The sequence below is a fragment of the Cygnus olor genome, chromosome 31 (genome assembly GCF_009769625.2).
Source record: "Cygnus olor isolate bCygOlo1 chromosome 31, bCygOlo1.pri.v2, whole genome shotgun sequence".
Taxonomy (NCBI): Eukaryota; Metazoa; Chordata; class Aves; order Anseriformes; family Anatidae; genus Cygnus; species Cygnus olor.
The window spans coordinates 403247-420127 of NC_054088.1; the positions used below are offsets into that span (position 1 = coordinate 403247).

General features: G+C 38.3%; 1 protein-coding gene across 3 annotated transcripts; it reads right to left on the reverse strand.

Annotated features, from left to right (window-relative positions):
* Positions 1-1114: 1114 nt before the first annotated feature.
* On the reverse strand, positions 1115-16872 carry ACADM (acyl-CoA dehydrogenase medium chain). Of its 3 annotated transcripts, none has more exons than XM_040542558.1 (12): positions 16751-16872; positions 13200-13299; positions 12848-12945; positions 12670-12739; positions 11106-11206; positions 10939-11019; positions 9121-9251; positions 7727-7835; positions 6757-6897; positions 6585-6680; positions 5632-5880; positions 1115-2460 (listed from the first exon to the last, which is right to left on the reverse strand). In XM_040542558.1, the coding sequence occupies exons 1-12, from the start codon at positions 16772-16774 to the stop codon at positions 2389-2391; spliced, it is 1272 nt and encodes a 423-aa protein (XP_040398492.1). In that variant the 5' UTR covers positions 16775-16872; the 3' UTR covers positions 1115-2388. The 3 variants fall into 3 exon arrangements, with proteins under 3 accessions (XP_040398492.1, XP_040398493.1, XP_040398494.1); XM_040542559.1 differs by lacking the exon at positions 16751-16872 and adding an exon at positions 15641-15663; XM_040542560.1 differs by lacking the exon at positions 16751-16872 and adding an exon at positions 13465-13482.
* Between the last annotated feature and the right edge of the window lie 9 nt (positions 16873-16881).

Here is a 16881-nt window from a genome sequence, read left to right on the forward strand (position 1 = left end):
TGCGCACAGAGAATTTTAAAAATCCAAAGGAAATCATTTAAAGTTCCAGGAGAACCTGTAGCTAGAGTATTACAAAATTTATCAGGAGTGCAAAGTCACCATTGTGAACTTTAAAAGCACATCATTCTGTAATTTGATTTATTTATTTTAGGAAGTGATAGGACTAAATCCTGAAGGTCTGTCCATTACTGTTTGTTTTTAAATAACATACTGAAATAGTTTTTGTTATTGCTATCCAAGAGTACTTGGTTTCTAAGTTTGCAATCATCAAAACCATTGATTAGAAATTGCTTTTCTGCAATTTACCTGGACAGCACTGACAGTATATAGAAAACAAAGGTCTGACCTGTGTTGGCATTTATCCCACCACTCTCACTGTGACGTGATGTGACGAATACCAGAATCTGTCATCTGCTCATTCAATGCAGCTGTCCCATCTGTCTGTCGTCTTTGTGGCCCTTTGACTGTCTCCTGTAGCTCCATCTCTCTCTTGTGCTGGGGAGCCCAGAGCTGGACACGGCACTCCAGATGTGGCTGAATAATTTTTCCAAGAAGTCCAGGGAATGTGCGTTCTGCCAGCACTGCCCAGCAGAGCCTAGCCAAATTTCAAACAAAACAAAACACAGAACTCTCAAGAATTCCTCTTCCTCGGCTGTTCCTGCTGCAAACAGTTAAGTGTATACACTGATGGAAAGGAATATACCCTTAAATACATTGAATCTGAAACAAATAAATAAATCTGAATTGAATCTGAAATAAATAAAAATGATCACATAAGTCATTCTTAAGGAAAATTTGCACTTTGACTTGAAGTGAATCATCCTGACCGAACATTTACTTACTTAAGCAAGTGCAGCAGTGAGGGAGGCTGCATTCCTTCAAGCTGATACTGTCACTACTGGGTTGGATCTCAGTCCTCAGAACAGACTTCATGCAGGCAAAGCAGTACAGGCCTTCACACTGCTGAACTGCAATGGCCACGCAGCTGTTGTGGGCAGTAGCACAGGAGGAACTGAGGTGCAGCTATTTGCCTGTTTCAGACGCTGGACAACTTATGCAAAATACAATTTAAACGATGTGGCAAGCAAAATGAATAAAAACCACCACACCTCTCTGTTTAAAATGAGATTTTATTCGAATGCATCAATGGCTGTCAGAAATAACAATTTGATCATCTAACTTTACAGTGAAAAAACATTGTGTTGTGAGGTTCTTGTTTCTTGCCCTTTTTGTACTTAGATTTTTGGAGTAATATGCAAATTTAGAATAGACATGTTATAAATGAAAATATGGCAATGTTTCCTAGAGGTTATTTCATGTGGCATTGGTTAAAATGAAAAAGTTTAAAGTTGGACAATCATACTTATTTATGCTATAACAAAACCACATAATTATTTTTACCAAAAGCTGTCCATAACATCCAACCATAAAGCAGACGTCTTGCACAGGAAAAGGCACAAGTATTTTCTTCATGAACACAACAGGTTTCTTTGAAGAACAGAGATAAACGCTTTGAATGACAATTTTTTTTTAGTGCTGGATTCAGGTGAGTAACGTGGTTAAGAAACTGAAAAGAAGCCCTATTATGCTGTGCCTTTTGAAAACAAGAAGTAGTTTTTGTTCATGCTGCTTCAGGGACACACGTAAAATATAGACAAACCAGAAACAGTAATCCTGTCCCTGTTTGAGAAAAATAATAGTGCTGTGTGCTCTAATTTATGATAATATATGCTTTTGAACGGTCCAGAAATTAAGATTCATTCATCTTTTTTTTTTAAATACAAGTTTCTTAAGGCCAACAAAACCAACATGTTAGCGTATATATTTTCAGCTAGCTCTAGGTGACCTAGAGACAATCTGCTGCAACATGGTATTCCTGAGGAATTAGAATAGCATTTGTAAGTAACTATTTCCCTGAGATTTATTAATTTGATATCCATCCAAATGCCAATGATAAAAGAGATGGAACAAATCTGTATCATTATAAACAATACAGAAACTCCCCAAATTTAATTCTTCATGCTGAATTTCCACATGCTGAATGCCTTCACTGACCAAAAAAAAAATTAAATTAAAAAAATCTGAATTTTGGTATCTTTTTTAATCAAATAAATTCATAAATTTTATAGGGAAAGTTTTTTCTCTTCCCCCACCAAAGGCTAAATATTTGAGTGAAAATGATTAAGTGGGGAAAGACAATCAATCACTTTGGAATTCAGAGGGAGTGGATGGGAAGAAGTAGTGCGTAATAATGTATTCAATAAAAAGACTTTTAAGGAAAAGGGCTTTTTTCCACAAATTTTCCGTTGTATTGAGAAATGCACTAAAATCCTCTTCCACAAGAAAACAGAATACTACCGTAGTGCCACACACACTTTATACATTTCTTTAAGCCTTAAATTTGCCAACATGTTCACGAGCTATGATCATCCTTTGAATCTGAGCAGTTCCCTCATAAATCTGAAAAGAAGAATTACAACAATGTTAGATGATCATTTTTAAAAAGGTTTTAGATTGATCTTTCTACACTTTTAAACCTCCTTAGCATACTAGATTACAGGGTGGATTGGAATGTTAAATCCAAGAAAAATAAAACTGAAAAATTCCAATGTGACTATGTAACTACATTGGGCTAAATAGAATAAATCATACGCAAGGTACTGAGAGACAGTCTCATATCCTCTCATCTAAACTCAGTAATTTTCTCAGACAAACAGACATAGGGGGCCAGAAAAGATCAAGAAAATGTCTTATCTGAGGAAGAAAATACATAGTTTAGGTTTTACGAACTAGGTTTTAAAACAATGGGTGAAGAGAAGATGACTTGTGCTGAGTGTTTTATTTTTGTTGACTAGCCTTTCAAGGTCACACCAAGCATTCCCTTTGATTCATTTACTTCCATTTCTTCTTGCTAACTAGTACTCTCTTCAATACAGTATCCCTTTTTTTTCCTTTCTTTAATCTTACATTCTTGCATCGTCTTCTAGAAACGTTCTGCACCATCCCCCTGTTTTACATCGATTGATGGCAGGAAGGACAGAGATGCACAACACTGTATATATGAAGCTCTAATGCAGTAAGAAGGCTCTATGCTCCACAGGTATACTGCAACAGGATTTGAGGGTGGAAGCAACATAGCTTAGGGATTCAAGTGTTTCTGTTCCCAGTTCTGTCAAAACTTGGTATGACAAGTTGCTCAAATTCAGGTAAATTCACTTTCTGCAGTTATAAAATAGGGACAGGATTCCCAAGAACCTTACAAAGCTTTTTGAAAATAGAGCCACTATAACCTGCAGTCACATTAGTTTTTTCTTCAGAGGAAATTTTTCATTCTCAGAGTGAATCATCTGACTGCTGCTGCTTACGCTACAATGATCCAGGTTATAGAGCAGATTTAGTCTGGTGAAAGTAGGTGCCTTTTGGAGCAAACTTAACTGGAAACTCTACTCTCTCTATATGCCAAATACCATTCAAATCCTAATGAAACCAAAATTGTCCAGGCCTATAACGATTTACAGTTTTGTTTACAATTTACAAGCCTTAACAATTACACGCATAGTGGGGACATTCAGTCCAGCGAACCAAACAGGCCTGCTGTGAACTTAGCCTTTTCAAACTGGATATAGTGTAGTTGGAGGGCATTCAGCAGCTATTCCTGCAATCTGCTAATCTCCTCCTATTGCACTAAATTACTTGCTGATGAAGACAGCCATGGAACTCAAGTGTAAAGACATCAAAACTCACAGTCTGCTTCAATAAATGCAAAAGAGGTTTTGGTTTATAAGCAATGGAAGCAGTTTCAAGCACCACCTTCAACTGAAGGGAAGTAGTAGAACTATGTAATACTGAGAAATATCAAATATATGGAAGAAAAGAACAGTGGAAAACGAAGTTTTTATACATGAAACACATGGCCAAAAGCATGTACCATGTGGAATTGGGCCATAATATAGTAAAGCATAATCAAGAGACATGGGCAAAATACTGGAAAGACAAAATCCTTCCTTGTATTCTTTTAAGGGATGAAGAGAAGCAGAAAAAACAACAAAAATTAATACTAAATCTGATTAGACTGAACAATTAGGAAAAAAAAATCTACTGTGCCATGAACCTGTGATGGATCAGTGTAATAGAAAATCTAAATGACTGTAATCCTGCAAAATTAATCTTAACTTTCAAATAACTTCCAACCCTCACAATATCTTTCTCTAGAAAGATACAGAATCTGACAGAAAAAATGCCCAATCATAGCAAAATTATATTACTCATTCATCTCCTCGCTTGCAGGACTGTAATTAGTACTAAGCACCTTTAGATTCCAAAGTACTAGCTGTCTTTCCTTAAACAGAGAAAAACAAAATCTTTGCTAGGGAGAATCATAGTTTTCATTTTAAAGTCAGCTATAAGAGAAATGTAAACTACATAGAATCTTAAGAATGACGGCTGTTATAACTAACTAACCTTTCAGATTATGGTCCACATGCATTTCTTGATACCTATTCTGATAAGTTTTATCTAGCCACTATTACTATCAGAAAGAGGTGAAAAGATTACTGGTTTTGCTGAGCATAATTAAAACATTCTTGCTGAATAAAGAACTGTAGCATAATATATCCCAAGACAAGAATTATGACATAACATGGAATAATTTCTCAGCAATAATAATGCAGAAAAAGACCTAGGGATTATGGGTGACTACAGGCTAAACATGAGTACGTATAAGTTTGGTTTGTTGTTAAAAAGAAAAACAGCCCAAGCGTTCCAGGTTGTGTCATACTTCTGTTAATACAACATATGCAAGACCACGATATATTCCGTGACACTCAATGCTGGTGATATATCAGCTGAAGTATTCTGCCTGGGTTATGCTACCAAAGTTTCAAACATAAGGTTTAGAGCATAGCCAGAAGTGATGAAGAGACTGGAAACAAAAAAGGAAAAAATAAAAAAAATAAATCATTCAGCATGACTCATGAGGAAAAAGGTGAAGAAGCCGCTGTAGTGTTCTCTTCTAGACTAAAATAAGAGGAATGTGAGAAGCTCCTAAAATGTCATTACCAATCAGTTGTTCTGCATACTGTCTTTGGATCTGAGGAGTAAAAGGAGATAATGTGCAACAACCGTTATTCGAACTAGGTATCAGCCTGAAGGAAAAGCTAAACTATAGGCAGGCACCAGTCTATGATACATATGGGAAGTCAGAGAATTTCCAGCACTGAAGGTTTTCAAGAACAGCATCATACATAAACTATACCTACTTATAGAATACCAAAGGAAGTATTGGTATTTTGAGCAGTGTTTTCTACAGTGTTTTTTTGTTTGTTTGTTTGTTTGTTTAATTTTAAAAGCTTCCAAAGGAAGAAGAGCCCAAGAATTTCAGAGTTACCATATACGGGAAAAACCACACCATTAAATTTATTTCTTGCATGTAGGTTAAGGTGTTGATCTAGTGCAAAGTATGCAAGAATTTTCCCAATTTGAATTTCCCTTTTTTAAAATTGAAAGATACTTACTGTCATTCTAAAAGCTTTTATGTCATATGTGTACATCAAGATTTGAAATAAGTAGCCATTAGGTAGTTCTATATAAAATTTTGGCATTATTGTAGAGATCACATTCTCTTTTACTTACCTGGTAGATTTTAGCATCTCTCATTAGTTTTTCTACAGGATATTCAGTATTAAATCCATTTCCTCCAAAAATCTGCACTGCATCTGTAGCTACTTGGTTTGCAATGTCACCAGCAAATGCCTTTGCAATGGAAGCATAGTAGGTATTTCTGCGGCCAGCATCAACTTCCCATGCAGCTCTTTGGTAAGCCATCCTAGCAAGTTCCACTTTCATAGCCATTTCAGCAAGCATAAATGACACTGCCTGGTGCTATGAATGATGAAATACATTAAATTAAGATTGCTTGCTTAAGATTCTATGACTTCCAAAAAGAATATAATCTTTTTTATACACTAATACCTTCAACAAAGTAAATTGTACAAGATGAGTTCTACAGAATATGGATCAAGCTGTCATAATTCTGTGTTGAATTAGACTTTTAAGGTTTACATTCTAAAATTCATTTAGTCACAGGGACTAAGTACTGAATTATGAAGTTGTGTTTCAGTATTTATGACATCTTACTTAGATAGCTGTTTATTTAGATTTCTTTAAAACTGGTAAGCAGTGTGACTGGTAACATACTCTAATTTTTATTAATACCGTGTATTGTTTTGCGTAGCTCAGAGAAGCTTATACCTTGCCTGAAAATCCCTATTTATTGGTATTGAAGAACTTAAGTATGTCTTGAGAGTACATGAATTTCAGGTTTTGGGGCAGAATTTTCTTTCTGATTTTACTATTACCATCAGTAAGTTTAGAAGACTTCCTGGACTAACTGCATGGCTAGATTTACTTAGATGGCGCTGACTAATATGTACTTGAGAACCCAAGCAATGGCAGAGATACAGTAACTTATGCCCTAAAAATCAAGGAACAACCCTGAAAATTCACTAGTAGTACATCTACTGCACTGATGCGAAAACATAGCTTATATAAGTGAATATGTATGAATAAATATACATTTAACTTACTTCAACAATCGCTTTCCCAAAGGTTTTTCTCTCCAAGGCGTATTTAGTAGCTTCATCGAGTGCTCTTTTTGCTAACCCAACAGCACCAGCTGCTACCTGAATTAAATATAGCACAGAATAGAAACAAAAAATTTCTATTACATTTTATAAATAAATTATTTTTGATACTTACAGGTGGTCTGGTCTTATCAAAAGCTCCCATTGCGATTTTAAAGCCAGCTCCCTCAGCTATTAATACATTTTCTTTCGGGACTCTCACATCTTCAAAGACAATACCTCTTGTATCTGAGCAGCGTTGACCCATATTCATTTCCTGAAAAGAGAAGTTTACAGAGGTGCAACTAAGTTGAATTTTTCCAAGGTACAACACATCATCTTTCTTTAGCTTACTCAAAGCATAAGGTAAGCTTCTGCCCCCCAGCTCCACCCAGACACTTCAGTTTCATCTAAAAATTACCATATATGTGAAAAATAGTAATTCTGCATTTACGGACCAGCATGCCCCTTATTTGTCTAAGCTGGGCAGTTTATCTTGTGCCTATATAAAATTGATTCTGTAGCTGCAATCACTCACATGGTCTTTCTCAAGTTTAACTGTATCATTTGAGGTGGGAGAGGAAAAAGTAAAGAAACTAGTATGCAGGCAGTAGGAAAGAATAACTGTAAGAGAAACACATGCACAAAAAAATAAAATGGAGTTTTCAAGTTTTCAGATTCCTTCCCTGATACACGATGTCCATTTTTCTCCTATTTATTTAAGAATTTGCACCAAAACCTGAAAAGCCTTCCTTGAGCAGTAGCTAAAATTAAAGCTCACTGTGTAATTATGGTTAAAACTGTCCACCTTGTTTTTTATCCTTTGAAGCCATATTTCTCATCTATTGGCATTGATCAGTAAAACGGTTCTCAAAAGATTTTTTTGCAGTTATTCAAAGTCATCTTTCTTTGATACACTCTGAATAATTCCTTATCAGAATGAATAAAATTATGTCTTATGAATAGTTTATGTTGTGAAAAAGAAAAGATGACAATGTGAAAACGTTCAGTTGTGTAACCTGTTTTCTTTAATTGCAATTTGTTATGATTTGATTTAGAAGCAAATAATAATGCCTGGTTTGTCAAGTAAGAGATACTCTCTTCACCTTTCTTCCAATTTGGATTCCAGGGCTATCTGCCTCCACAATGAATCCAGTAAAAGCTTTGCTTGCAGGAACTTTTGGATCTGGATTGGAACGAGCAAGCAAGAAATACCTAGTGTAAAACAAAGAAGTGGAAACTCAGTTTATCCTCACAATTAACAATGTGTAAATGTATATATATATATACACACATATATATATATTTAGTGTTTCTAGCACGTAATAAATCTATCAGAAAGTTAACAATCCATTCTTCTTGCCCCTTACAAAAATAAACTGACAGTGCACAATGGAGAGGAAGTGTCACTGCATCTCTTACTGCAACATTCAAGATTTAATAAAATTACTTAATACGGACATGTAAAGATTCTCCACCTTTTCCATGTACTTTAAGTCTTCACGGTATTATCAGTTTCACAGACAGTAAAAAAAAAAAAACCTGTCACAGCACATATTTAAAAATGAATTCTTAGGAGATACACTGTTGCACAGAAAACATTATCACCTGATTTCAAAGATCTTAATGTTATTCTTCTAAGTTGTAAATAAGTATTTCTATTAGAAATTAAACAGCTGTAAATGATATTCATGGTGTTTGGTAAAGTCAAAAGATAGCTGGTACATTCTCTTTGATAGTTCTGCCTTGAACAAGGAAATAAATAATTAGAAAATTCAGCTTTATGGGTAAATGCATACAGCTTTTTCACTTAAAACAATTTACGTGTTGGGGATGAGTGTGATATTATGCGAGACATGATGAAAGAGGTCTATATTGTAAAGCATGCTCCATAGACACACCACCACAGCAATATCTGGAGTCTTTGACTGTTAGAAAATGTCTTCCCTTCAGAAAATAAAATGTAACACCACAATCCAAGAGTTCTTCTAGCTTCACTAAAAGTGAGAGGTGTTTTGAATAGAATCAGTAGCAAGTGATCTCGATCACTACACCTTCAAAGTAAAGTAGCTCGTAATATGGGCCTCCTGAGTATTTTGCAAGTTAAATCACACTCCTGCTGTCCTCCCCTGAAGAAAAAGCAGAATTATTTTGTGTGGTAGCATCAAGGTTTAAGAGGCATTCCTGAATGAAGAGTTGCCACGTCATCACTTAATTTCCTTTTTAAGCTTTGCTTAAATTCCTTTTTGCTTAAATTTGCTTAAATTCCTTTTTAAAATAAGCTTAAATTTGCTTAATTTCCTTTTTAAGCTGAGAGTCTTATACCTTGTGCTGATACACTGACCCCAGATTAAAGTGTATCGGGGTGAAACATAATGAAGACTTGGATTTACAACAGAACTTTAAAGAAACACTAGTATCTAACTTTGGAAAAAAAAAAAAAAAAGCCAGTATAGAACAGAATAATAGAAAATGTAGGATGAGTCAACTGTTAACACACCAGTTTGCTTTCCCACCATTTGTGATCCACATCTTCTGACCATTAATAACATATTCATCTCCTTTCTTCTCAGCCTTTGTTTTTATACCAGCCACATCGGAGCCTGCTCCAGGCTCTGTTACGCAGTAAGCCTAGAAGAAAATAAAATACAAAATCTTGAGGAAAAAAGTTCCTTCTTTAGGAACCATATTATTGCAGACTCTGTTCACCAAAACTGCATAGTAAACCCCAAAATATTATATAAAAAACCCTACCGCCACCAAAAAGCAACAACTGTCAAAGCACATATGGGTTAATTTTCCTAATAAATCTATAATGCATATTTTAAATAATTTTTAACGATCATAGAATGATTCGGGTTGGAAGGGATCTTAAGGACATCTAACTCCAACCCCCCTGCCACAGGCAGGGATGCCACTCACTAGATCAAGTTTTCTTCACCCTCTGAGTGAAGAATTTTCTCCTAACCTCTAATCTAAACGTCCTCCCTTTTAGTTTAAAACCATCACCCCTCATCCTGTATTATCTGATTGAGCAAAGAGTCCCTCTCCAGCCTTTTTATAAGAACCCTTTCAGTATTGAAAGGCCACAATGAGGGAGCCTTCTCTTCTCCAGGCTGAACATCCCCAGCTCTCAGCATGTCTTCACGGCAGAGGTGCTTCATCCCTCTGATCATCTTTGTAGGCGTCCTCTGGACTCAGTCTAACAGGTCCTCATCTTTCTTGTTCTGGGGGCCCCAAACCTGGACGCAGTACTCCAGGTGGGGCCTGACAAGGGCAGTGTAGAGGCGGACAATCACCTCGCTTGACCTGCTGCTCACACCTCTTTTGATGCAGCCTAGGATGCAGTTGGCCTTCTGGGCTGCAAGCGCGCACTGCTGGCTCATGTTGAGCCTTTCGTCCACCAGATAAACATGATAAACAGAAACATTTTGTAACTCTTAAGTCATCACTTCCTCACACTTCACAAACTGATGTAAAAGCTGAGGATCTTTAAAATCTGCAAATAAGAGTACAGCGTAACATTTTATATCTACTGTGTTCTTCATTTTATGGGGCTTAGTTGTTCGGATTCTAACGCATTGCACATGACTCTTTATTTCTTTCTCTGTAACAAGTACTGCTCATGTCATGTGAGTATGTGCTTATATAAACCTCTTTTAAACTCCCACTCCTCTTCTTAGAATCACAGAATCTTGGGATTGTTCAGGTAGAAAAAGACCTCTAAGGTCATCTGGTCCAACCTTTAACCTAGTACTGAAGTCCACCACTAAACCATGCTAAGTTCTACATCTACACGTTTCTTGAAGACCTCCTGGGATGGTGACTCAACCACTTCCCTGGGCAGCCTATTCCTATGCCACACAACCTTCTCAGTAAAGAAATTTCTCCAAATATCCAACCTAAACCTCCCCTGCTGCAACTTGATTTTCCCTGTCTTACACTTGGTGCTTGGGAGAAGAGCCCAATCCCCACCTCACTACAACCTCCTTTAAGGTAACTGTAAAGTACAATAAGGTCTCCCCTGAGCCTTCTCTTCTCCAAGCTAATCAACCCCAGCTAAACATCCTCCTTAAAGGGAAATAAAAAAATATTAATTTTTTTGGTAAGTTATTAGGATGGTTTTCCAGGTAATATCTTCTATTTCCTCGCTGTTTGTATCAAATTTACTATTCCTTGACTTTAAATAAATGGCACACTTTATTTACAAACAAAAATGGGCTAAGTTTTAAGTAGATACCACTGCTTTCTTCCAAAAAATGACTAATACTGATGAATGTGGGTTAGGAACATTCTACAGTGTAGCAGTTATACTTACACACATCATTGGTTCTTCTGTCATTCTTCCCAAGTATTTTTTCTGTTGCTGCTCATTTCCTGCAATGATTACTGGCATTTGCTGAAAGAAAACATTTATACTATCAATCTGCCTTTTTAAAATGCACAGACTCCACTTTAAAGGAGGAAAGAAATTACAGAACTTACCCCTAGGGAATTTGCTTCAATGGCAGTTTGAACCCCTGTGCATCCATAAGCTAACTCTTCCGTAATAAGGCATGCTTCAAAACTGCCAAGGCCAAGACCACCTACAGTTGAATGAGTTTAAAGTGGGACATACTAGCAATTTACAGAAATTAACTATCAAAAACATATTGCCCCGTATACACTTGATTGTGCACTGTGTTTGATCAGACATCCCCCACAAACTTTTTAAATAAAGTTTTGTCAGAATGGTAAGAGATGATTGGAAAACTACATTTGACTGCTCCAAGGTTGCATGATCGATATGGGGCATGTTACACAGAATGGCAACAACTTTTTGACTGCTATAACTTTTTGACTATTTTACATTCGAGAATGTCCTTTAGAGTTCTTAGGAAGCAGAGAAATGACCACAAAGGCTCCTGAGCTACCATAGCTCGTATGAATACTGAATTATTCATGTTAGTCAGCCAACCAATCTAGTAACCTGTTTCTGACAGAAACTGACTTTGGGAAGTGCTTCGAAATACACTAACAATACAGCGACATTTGCTCAAAATACATTCTCCATCCTCTAGGCGTCTCCCTCAGCCTGAAGTACTCTTGGTATCCTTGTTAACGCTAACCCTTGACAGACTTCCCCTTCAGTGAATTTGCACTCATCTCTTTTTAACATAGGTAAACATTTTAGCATCAATATCACGCAGCAGCAATGAGTTTCACAAATTAACTACAAACTGCATAAAATGAAGGGGAAATACAGATTGTAACTGTTCAGCAGATGTGACCAAGGAATGACCTGGCTGGAAAACAAGATGACCTGGCTGCACAACAGGGTAGGCTGGCTGGCAGCAGGAATGCCAGGGACAGAGCAACTCTGCTACAAGTTTCCCTTGGCGACATGATGAGAAATGCCACAGCTTTGTCTTGTAAAAGTGCTCAGGGGCCACCTTTGGGCTGCGGACCTGGTCTGGGGGATGAATATAATGCAGGGCTAGGGTGTCCCATGCTGATGTTCACAGGATCAGTGCTGGTGCAGGGGCCTATAACAAATGGGCTCATGATGCATCTTGGCAGACTCCTTGTAGTGGTAGAACTTCATCCAATGCATTGTTTATTAAATCTTTTTATATTTAAGGAAAACCATGTGTTTAATTCGCATGAAGTGGTCCAATAACCATTCCCCAATAAGAACTATCTCCTTTAATTTACTCTGAACCTGCCATCTGCTGACTTCACTGATGCCTTCTAGTTGTATTGAAAGGGATGATGAGCCATCAATCCCTTTTCACACTCTTCATGACACTGACGTTTTAGTCATTTCTCATACAGAAGCTGTTCTGTATCTTTTGTCATCTTTATCCTTTTTAGGAACCCCTTCCAATTCCATGGTATCCTTTGAAGATGGAAGGATCAGACTGCATAATGAATTAAACAGGAAATTAAAAGGTTAAACTTAATTATTCAAGTATTCAACTGTTAATTTTATACAGAATCCATAATTACACATATAAATCTCCAAGGCCTTTTCTTAGTTTTATTTTACAGATTAAAAATATTTACTTACCACAGCTTTCTGGTATGTGTGAATTTATAAGACCAAGTTCCCAAGCCCGTTTTATGAGTGGAAGAGGATACTGAAATAAATGAGGAAAATCACCTTCTGATTAATCACAGTCAGCATTTTAAATTTCATGCAGGTTAAGATAAAAATCTAATTTTCCCCTACTGTATGACAGATTTACCTCTCCAGTTTTATCATATTGTGCAGCAACAGGAATAATTTCCTCCAGAGCAAATTTACGAGCAGTAGCTTGAAACTCTTTCTGTTCATCAGTAAGTTCTGTTATAAAAAAGAAAAAAAAAGTCACAAATTCTACACCGGCTTTAATTTTTCCAGTTGTCAGAGTATGGGAAAAGAAGAGTAGTGTCATTCCTCCCAAGACAATCTAAACCACCACTTCCTGGGCCTCTCCAGTAACCAAGAAAGCTCAACTTCCTCTTCATACTGGCCTGCAATACAGTGTTTTTTATTTTAAACTAACTGTGCAATTTGTCCTTAGTTGATGTACTCCTTTCAAACAATGTGATACCCACCGAAGCTAAAGCCAGCTCCAGGTTTGCCTGCATGCACGTTTTGAACAGGTTTACTAGAATGTGATCTCCATCCAAGCCCTGCAATGGTTTGGAGCATCCGCTGAAGAGAAACAGAACAGGAGATGTAAGACATTGATAGCTCAAGTCTCCTAAAGCTACTAGCCTGATGGCAGCACAACTTTAAATATAGATTCCCTCTTTAGAAAACAGTATCGCATCAGGTACAATACAGTGACTAACATGATCTAGAAGAACTCCTGGCTACCTTAAACTTTGTTCCTGTGGCAAGCTGATGCAAACTGACGGCTTACGGCAACATGGAATCCAAGACAGCACTGAGCTTGTGTGAACTGGTGTATCCATTTCTAAGATTGCAAAATCAATTATTGAAAAATAACTAAGCATAATTATAGCACATCATCTTTAAAGTACATATATCCACACATGAACATGCTCACAGAGACATAGTAATATATATATTTTGAAATGTACACTAATCGAACCAGAAGTTATTGCCCGCAACTCCACCTATGAAGTGTTTACCTATGGTCAGGATTAGCATGATTCTGAAAACAACAATCTACGTATTAAACAATAGGTATCAGAATATTTTGACCTAATAATGCACAAGATTCCCTTCTAGCAAGTTGCAGTAATGTGTATATACTTAGTGATTACTGTTGTAGTGGTGTCATCGTGGCCTGCATCAGAACTAGCCTGGCCAACAGGACCAGGGAACTGATCGTCCCCTTGTACGTGGCACTGGTGAGCCTGCACCTTGAGTACTGTGTTCAGTGGTGGGACCCTCACTCCAAGAAGGACATCGGGGTACTGGGGCATGTTCACAGAAGAGCAAGGAAGCTATAAAACACATCTTATGAGGAGTGGTTGTGGGAAATGGGGTTGCCTAGAGTGGAGAAGAGGAGGCTGAGGGGAGACCTCATCGCTCTCTACAACTACCTGAAAGGACATTGCAGCAAGAAGGGTGTCAGTCTCTTTCATTGTGTGACAAGTGATAGGATGTGAGGAAAGGGCCTCAGGTTGTGCCAGGGGAAGATATAAGGAAGAATTTCTATGCAGACATGGTTTAGTGGTGGACTTGGTGGTGTTAGGTGGATAGTTGGGCTTGATGATCTTAAAGGTCTTTTTCAACCTAAATGATTCTATGATATTCCAAACAAGATAGACCCAAGCAGAATATCTGTAGTTTTCTTCCTAACATTTACCACAAGTTTGTTCTGTTTTTCATTGTACATACTTTCTTTGCCTTTTTTAGTGCCTACTAACATCGTTACAACTATTTGCGTGATGCCTTAATCCCGCGCGTAAACTAAAACCAGATTTCTGCTCTAAAATTCATGCCCAACTTTGACTTTAAAAGGTTGTTTTACCTTTTTACCCTTCAATAGACTGAATTTCTACATTATTTGGGAAGTAAAAAAATATTTCATTGGATATATTTATAGAATGACCCAAATCAATATTGACTGAAAACAATTTAGTCAAAAGCCTAAGAAAAGGCTTGATTTTGATTTGCTTTTAATGCAAAAATTTAGGTTACAAAAAGGTTTGATGAGACCAGTCTCTTATTTTGTAACATTAGAAAACCGAATTAATCATAATAGTACAAAAATATGTCAGAATTTGTATTGGAAACTCTAGAGACAAGAGTGGTATATAGCTGGGTAGGCTACAAGTAGTTAAAAAACAAAGTAGCGGTAGATGACTGTGCTCTTAAAAATAAGAATGCTATGCAGAGATGGTTAAAAAAGCAAACACAGGTATCAATAGAGTGAAAAAATGTATTTTCAAAGTATACTGAAAACATCTATAAAGTTGAAAGGTGAAGAAATGCTGGAAGACCACTACTAGGCATAGGACAGGGGGAAGCTATCACATAATTGAATACTTAACTGTTAAGTTTATTAATAGTTCGGGATTGTATTTCCTATTAGTCAATATATTACTCATTTGGAGTTTTCACAAGCCATAGCTATTGCAGAATAGTATCATGATATATTACCTAAGTTTTATGCAACTGCTACCGCAGTTGTAATATAGGAAAACAAACAAAATCAACAAGCACCTAGACGAACCTCAATCATTCAGAATTTTTTATATCTTCCTTTATCTAGAAGAAGCCAAGATGATGATGAAGTTGAGCAAAAGCCAGATATTTGAAATCACTTTTTTTTTTTTAAAGGAGCAGCCCTTCATAGAGTCATACACAGCTTTTTCACCAAAATGTTTTGTCTCAACTAGAAAAAGTACTGAATTCAAAATAATGCTAAGGGTGACATCCTACATAAAGGAAACAGTGAAATTCATCCTAGAAAACTGTCTGTTGGGGTTTTCATACGCAGCGGTATGCCAGGTCAGCGCGGAAGGTTTTGCAGAAACACCACAAACAGACACATGGAAAGGACAGGTGTGATCCATACCTGTATGTGGCGCAAGTGATCAAGTGCCAAAGGACCACAGTTTGTAACCGGTAAGAATTTAGGTCACCATCTATTTCACCCGCTTCCCTGTTTGACTCAGTAGGACAGCTGGATTCAGTGCCAAGGTGCTAGCGATGCTCACACAACTCCTACGGCTCTCCACGGCCAAAACCACGACTGTGAAGGTGACGTGTCCGGAGGCTGAACTCGGAACGCTGATGTACGTGGTGCATGTTCACTGTCCGTCAGATTCCCTTGCCTGGAAGCTGTCCGCCTGGTGCCCTGAACACCCGCTGGCTTGGCACGCTGTCCTCCCTGGCCGCAGGCCCAGCCCAGCGGTCACGCCGCTGACCCAGGGCCCTTCAACCTTTACCTACTTCTGGAAGCGGGGAAGCCAGGAAAAGGCCCCTGCAAAGGCTTAGCGAGGTGCTACCCGAGCTCTGAACCACCTCCACCTTGGAAATTAGGAGGTACTGGTGGATCAGTAACTTTTGATGTATGCAGAATTCAAGTTTTATAAAACCTCAGCGCTTCAGAGAAACAACCTTTATGCACTGTTCAATAACTTCTTTCCATGTAAGCAGTATTTTAAGTTTATAGAACCGCAGCACTTCAGAAAACCAGTATTTATGTACTGCACATATAAAAAAAACAGCATAAGCAAAAAAAGACAAAAACAAACAAACAAAAAAAACAACAACAGTGTAGGCAGCACAGCTAGGTATGCTTCAGGAAAGGCACCATACGAAATACTCTGAACCGTAAGCACTGACGTTTAGAAATGGGAAACAAAACCCATTTTTTTTTTTTTCTAACGGCCCTGCATGCGTAGCACAACAGCTGAAAGACACGAGCAGCGCTCCGGACCCCGGAGACGAACGCTACCAACTCATGGCCGAGACAGGGGAAAAAACAAAAACAAAACCAAAAAAACAGAGCAGGGCGCGGACTTCAGCCCCGCACGGCTTTGTCCTCCGGGGCTCCCGAGCAGCCCCGCGGCCTTCAGACCTCCACGGCCCCGAGGCCCCCGCAGCCCCCGGCCCTTCCCCGCCGCTCCCCCCCGAGCCTCGCCCCCCCCCCCCCCCCCCCCCCCCCCCCCCCGCCGCTCACCCGGGTGGCTCCGAAGGCAGACATCTTAGCGAGGGCCGCGGAGGCTCCCGGCGGGGCGGGCTGCTCGGGCGGGGGGGGGCGGCGCCGCGCTCCGAGGGCAGCGGGGCCGGGCTGAGGCGGGGTGACGGGGA

Bases quoted from the DNA above. Each gene is read 5' to 3' on its own strand.
- ACADM (XM_040542558.1), bottom strand. From the start codon at position 16,774: ATGTCTGCCTTCGGAGCCACCCGG. The intron at 13,300-16,750 runs GTGAGCGGCGGG...GTTTCTCTTCAG, and splicing joins CTGCCTTCGGAGCCACCCGG to CGGATGCTCCAAACCATTGC. The intron at 5,881-6,584 runs GTAAGTTAAATG...CATCATTCATAG, and splicing joins TTGGGAAAGCGATTGTTGAA to CACCAGGCAGTGTCATTTAT.